The following is a 6,549-nucleotide window of genomic DNA, read 5'->3' as shown; positions in this document are numbered from 1 at the left end:
TACAGTACAGTATATGGGCGCGTGTCCGGAATAGCTAGTACATGCGTGTGATCATACTGTGTGTGTAATAAGCTTTGAGTGTACAATTTGGCATGCGTGCGTGTACGTCAGTAAAAGTGACAAAGTATGCATATGAGATACGAATGTGTGTGTGTGTGTGTGTGTGTGTGTGTGTGTGTGTGTGTGTGTGTGTGTGTGTGTGCTGGAAATACTAGACACTATATGTATTTATTCATTTATGTACTCGTACGTATGAATGTTAGGTTTATCTGATTGTCTTTACACTCTCTCTCTCTCTCTCTCTCTCTCTCTCTCTCTCTCTCTCTCTCTCTCCTACTCAGGTATAAGAATTACTATCAACGATAAGGTCGGACCACTTAGTTTGGACGGTAAATTTCTCTCTCTCTCTCTCTCTCTCTCTCTCTCTCTCTCTCTCTCTCTCTCTCTCTCTCTCTCTCTCTCCATATAACCAGTCCTCAGAAATAAATAAGCTTGCGGAACAACAGAGGGTACGAACAAAAAGAAAAATAATAATACAAGACGAGAGAGAGAGAGAGAGAGAGAGAGAGAGATTACACACACAAAACACCTTGAATACTGTATACTAAGCACTTACCTGAGCCACTCCCACTTTATTACAGGTAAACAAAGGTGTGCTAGTTTCTTTCACCCCCAGGACCTCTCTTTTTATCTCGTTCTTGCTACCTCCAGACGATTATATTCAGCTCTGGGGATTTTTCGATCTGGAGGGGTTGGTTATTGCTTTCCCCAGTCCCTTCGCTTCTACAAACCCTTCCTTAGGTAAATAAAGTCGAATGTTTGAAGCAGGAGTAAAGAATAAGAGACGTTTGTTTAGGGAATAATGTCTAGGCTGATGTTATATAAAGTTATAAAAAGTTACACAGTTACATAAAATTACAGAAAGTTGCAGGTACATAAAGTAGCAAAAAGACAGTTACATAATGCTCCAAGAAGCTACAGTTGTATAAAGTTACAGAAAATTACACACAGTTACATAAAGATACAGAAAGTTACATCGACTTACATATTGTTCTAAAAAGTTGGTTACACAAATAGAGGTTGTTACAGAAACTGCATGCCTCTCTTAAGGGGGAATGGAGAAATAAATGAGCTCTAATGATAATATAAAAAATCACTACAGGTTATATAGATCTTCACAACTCGCCCTCTCATGTAGCCTTATTAAAATCGACTGGTGGTAGCAAGAATTAAGTTATCACCGCCACTTTAATTATGGAGATAAGTGGGCTGAATAAACTCGTCTGGCTTTAGCAACAACAAAATCGTCCTCCGGGACAACACTAAACTCACCTCGCGCTAGTGTGAACGAAACATTACTTTTTTTTTTTCCAGGAGGAGGGATAGTGTAGATTCCAGTCCCTTCACTATAGCCCATATTCTCGTTCAGTTAGGAGGTTCCTCAGCACCTCTTCCCCTGCGATTTATTTTTGGATCCGGCTGCTTAGTATAATCTTGTACCTTACTTATGAAGACTAAGGCGTTACCAGAATGATCCAAGCAACACAACTGACGACAGGCACGTTTAATATACAAAATAAATCGTTTGGGAATAAGTGTTACGAAGCTTCCTTAACCTACGGGGAGGCGGACTTATGACTTCACTAAGCATGAGGATAAAATCGCGCTGAGGCTGCAAGACAATGGAAGAAAAATGATAAACAATAATGGAATAACAGACTAACCTATTGACTACATGAAATTTCTACTGTTACTTTCAAAATCGTATGGCCAAAGAATAAATAAACGTTGTCATATTCGGGGGGGGGGGGACATCATTATACCCCAATGTTTTAGTATATCAGTTTTATTTGGATATAAGGGTCGTATGCTTAAAGCTGAAATGGCAAAGTGAAATGCAAACCCCTGATTTTGACGGTCATTTTTGGAACGCTTGTTGTTGTTAGGTGTGGTTAGCCTGCATCCCACAGGACAGAGTGCAGTCTGCAACAACAGAAGAAGGCAAAATACGTTTCATCCGACTCCCTTGTTTCAGAAATTATCGTCAAAAATAGGGACCTTGCATTCCACTCAGCGGTTAAGTGTCTTAGCACACAACCATAAATCTCAACAAAATCTGGTTAACCTCTGAGAAGGATTTTTTGTTATTAATTAGAGGGGTCGTGAATGTAGGGAAATCTCACAGTTTACGATGTAGAGTGGATTAAAATTATTCCAGTGAAAGCAGATTCTTTTTGGTTCTGTCTATTACCTTGTGACTACAGACTGGCCTCAAGATACCAAAACACAAATAGGAAAGAGATTACATACATAAGCACGGAAAAGGTCGCAAACATAGGCAAACAAGGAAAGGGTCACATACACACACACAAACACGGAAGTCACACACATGAACACAGAAGAAGTCACATGCAGAAACAGAGAAGAGATCACAAACACAAAAATGGAAAGAGGTCAAACACTCACATACACCAACAGGGAAGAGGTCACACAGACAAAAATGGAATGACGTCACACACAAACACAGGGAGGAGATCACAAAGACATACTCAAAAACAGGGACAACCAGAAGTAGGTCCCCTTTGTCATATCATCACTCAAAGCAAGCGGGGCATTTCTCTCACTCTTTGATCTGAATGCCTCTGTTCACCTGTTATTCATGTTATATTGTTATGCGTTATGACCCTTCAGTGTGCATACAGCCTGGTGCATATATAACACTTCCCTTCCACTCCGACGGGCGATTTCTCACGTGCTGGGAAGACGGCTCGGAAAGGGTCATCAATGTGTACCTAGCGTCAATTATTTCCTACTCCCACACCTACGCCCGCACCAGCAGACTGAGCCGTCCCCACAGCACACAAGCTACGGCCTAGTGAGTTCCTAATGCGGCGCTATTTGCGTACCATCCTGCACACCCAAGTTTTTATCTCTACCCTCAGATGACGTTTATTATTATTATTATTATTATTATTATTATTATTACTATTATCATTATTATTATTATTTTATTTATTTATTTATTTATTTATTTTTTGCTACTAAAATAAAACCTTCAGTTAATCATGCATATGAAGGCATAATTTCGAAGTTAAATAAAATCGTCAGGGGGTAGCAGGAATGTACTATTATATCACGTCATCGTAGTGAATGGATGTGTACTTTCCAATATACACCCCAGCTTAGGTATGAGTTATGTATACTGTCGTGCATAGGGGGGTAGTGGGCGGTAAGGCATGTATACAATCAAATATTACGGCACGTACTTCTATGATTCATGCATAACGTCACAAGGGATGTCTAAAGGAAATATATAACCCAGCTTCAGTGTGATGCATGTATACTGTCACGGAGGATGTATACAAGGAAACATACACCCCAGTTTAAGCAAGATTCATGGATACTGTTATGCACAGGTGGGTAGTGTAATGCAAGGGTTCTCAAACTTTTTTGGCTGCGACCCCTACAAATTACTTCGATAGATTCGCGACCCACTCCCCCAGCAACAAAGCATTTCTGATAATCACTATAACACATTTCCCTGTCTCCGTGTATCTGCTTGCCTGTCTATGTATATATGTATGTATGTATGTACGTATGTATGTATGTATGTATGCATGTACGTATGTAAGCTTGTATGGATCTCTCTCTCTCTCTCTCTCTCTCTCTCTCTCTCTCTCTCATGCACACACACACACACACACACACACACACACACACACACACACACACACAGTCTTTAAAGGCTGAACAACTTACCATTATTAATGGGAAGAATGGGCTTGCTTCTTGGAGCACATCGTCTCCAGCCTTGGGGCGATGCTGGAAACTGCAACACGGAGATCACCCTCGACACGAAGTCGTGATCGGTACTTGTTTTTTTATGTATATTAGTGCGGAAAATGTAAATTCACAAAGGTAGGTCGATCCGAAAGGCATCAGTACATTCATTGGGGTATTGGATAATCCTGGATATTCTTCTGCCACTGATATCCAAAACTTATCCAGTGTTGTCGACTCAAACTTCATCCGTAAGGTTCGATCACTAGCGAGTTCAAGCAGTGGATCCTCCAGATCAGATGGTAAGTGACTCCCGGTAGCAGTGAACGGTTGTCGTATCCAGTCATGTTGTTGTAGAGTTGTCTCTTCCGTGAAGTACTTTTTGAAGTGGTCAAAGAGGCTTCGAAGGTGAGTGGCTATGGCTCCTCTCATGTTATCCAAACATGCGTGCAGTTCATTCTCTTCAACGAATTCTCCCAGCAAGGGAAACATTTCAACATTTCCCTCTTCAGATCTCACAGCCCATCGTTCCAGCTTCCTATTGAATGCATTTACTTTGTCGGACATTGTCAAAATGTTTGTGTTTGGGCCTTGTATTGACAAGTTCAGCTCATTCAGTTTTTCATAAATGCTTGCAAGATATGCAAGTTTTGCTACCCATGTGGAGTCACACAAATGAACACTGAGTGTGGACCCACATTCAAGAAGAAAGAGGCGAACTTCATCCCTCACCTGATACAGGCGTGTGAGAACTTTGCCTCGGGAGAGCCATCTGGCCTCTGTGTGGAGCAATAAAGCCTCATGGTCCGAACCCATGTCCTTACAAAGTGTGGCAAACAATCTGGCGTTCAGTGGCCGTGACTTTACGAAATTCACTATTTTAATTGCAGTTTCAAGAACACTGTTTAGCTCTGGAACAAGAGCCTTACTAGCATGAGCTTCCCGATGAATAATACAATGAGTGAAATTAACATTAGGAGCCACCTGCAAGATTCTTCCTCTTAATCCTTTCCTTTTACCCAGCATTGCCCCAGCCCCGTCTGTGCATACACCGACACACTGGTCCCATGGCAATCCCATCTCACTTAGCTTGCTGTCTAACTCTGTGAAAATAGCATCCCCTGTGCATGTTCCTTCCAAAGTAGAGCAAAACATGTCCTCATTAAGTCTTCCATCAAAACTGTATCTTATGAATACGAGTAACTGAGCAGAATTTGAAATGTCAGTCGACTCATCAACCTGCAAAGCATACCTTACATTCTTCACTCTTTCAATCAGTTGACACCGAATGTCATCTGCAATGTCATGAATATGCCGCCTTACGGTGTCGTTTGACAGAGGGATAGTGTCAAGGTCACGGGCCACTTTTTCTCCGTGCATAGCTCGACCCATTGCCACTGCAGCAGGTTTTATGAGGTCTTCACCAATTGTGTGTGCCTTTTTCTTCTGTGCAATTAGGTATGCAACCGCATATGATGCCATTTGAGCTTCGGGAGGAGTTGTAGTTTTCTGTGTTATCATCTGTTTTTGTCCCTGTAGCTCTTTTTCCTTTCGTTGGAAAAAGTCTATTGTCTTTTTAGCATGATCTGGATGTGTTTGTTTGCAAGTGTCTTTTCATTTTCGCTGGTTTCAGGCTTTCGTGTGCAAGAACTTCAAAACACAGAACACATTGAGGATGATGAATATCATTAACTGTATAGCAAGTAAATCCATATTGTATGAATTCTTCCTGATATTTACGGAGCTTGGATGGTCGATCACACTGGTATGTTTTTGCGTTATGTCCGTCATGGCCCTTATTCCCACTTGACGTGCTTGGTTGCTCGGAATTAACATCATCGGATGCTTCAGTGATGTCTGTTGATGTGTCCTTGCTTGTAGCCTTGCGAATTAGCCACCGTTCCATGGCACAGGTTAAACAGCAACGATGTCACGAGAGTTGCACGAGCCTTACGAACCGATACTGACGGCCTTCTCACAAAATACACGCCTTTACTGAGTGCATATCCCACGTGTAACAACACGAATAACTCTAAAATAAATCGTTCTGAAGTGAGGACACACATTACAAAGTAGTAACTATTATCAATATTACAAGATTATTTGTGTGGAGTATTTTATACGGCAAAGAAAGCATGCATACATAAGAAAACATGCATACATAACGTTGCTTTATGATGCATTATCGAGCATCGGGCAGATCGACCACCGCTGACAAGTACTAGACGCGTTAGGATGGGTAGTGGGAGGAAGAGGAGGAGAAGGAGGAGGAAGGAGGAGGGGTTGCATGATCTCGCGACCCCTCAAAATTATTTCGCGACCCCTCTGGGGGTCGGGACCCCCACTTTGAGAACCTCTGGACTGTAATGTACTGTACTGTATGTGCTGTGTGGTGGTGGTGATGGGGATAGTGAAACATGGCGGGAATTAACCGTGGACTTATTTGGGAGAGTCTTACAGGCCTCTCTCTCTCTCTCTCTCTCTCTCTCTCTCTCTCTCTCTCTCTCTCTCTCTCTCTCTCTCTCTCATTTAATTTTACTACCTGTACAAGCCGTTTGGGTAATTGAGAGTGGGCTGGTTGGAGGAAAACGAGGAAAGGTAGATCAAGACCAAAATGGAGGGAGGAAAATGGATTATGGAGAATGGGAGGGGGAGGAATAATAAGGTGGAGGAAAAATGCTGGAGGAAGAATAGGAGGACTAAGAGGATGATGGAGGGAAGCAAAAATTACAAAGAAAAGATAGAAAGATCAAGAAATTGAAAAATGGC

At 41.9% G+C, this 6,549-nt stretch overlaps 1 protein-coding gene across 1 annotated transcript in view; it reads right to left on the bottom strand.

Moving 5' to 3' along the window:
* Window positions 1-5,686, bottom strand: part of LOC145389717 (zinc finger BED domain-containing protein 5-like) — a 17,272-nt gene extending 11,586 nt beyond the window's left edge. Inside the window, exons 1-2 of the mRNA XM_080264917.1 lie at window positions 5,521-5,686; window positions 3,946-4,691 (exon numbers count right to left, since the gene is read on the bottom strand). Coding sequence (XP_080121043.1) covers window positions 3,946-4,691; window positions 5,521-5,686 — 912 coding nt within the window. The remainder of the gene's footprint in view (window positions 1-3,945; window positions 4,692-5,520) is intronic.
* Window positions 5,687-6,549: the final 863 nt, after the last annotated feature.

The sequence above is a fragment of the Coenobita brevimanus genome, unplaced genomic scaffold (genome assembly GCF_032717465.1).
Source record: "Coenobita brevimanus isolate Jiangsu-jjx unplaced genomic scaffold, ASM3271746v2 jjx.HiC_scaffold_1972, whole genome shotgun sequence".
Taxonomy (NCBI): Eukaryota; Metazoa; Arthropoda; class Malacostraca; order Decapoda; family Coenobitidae; genus Coenobita; species Coenobita brevimanus.
The sequence above is the reverse complement of the archived record's forward strand: the minus strand, read 5'-3'. Positions and strand labels throughout refer to the sequence as shown.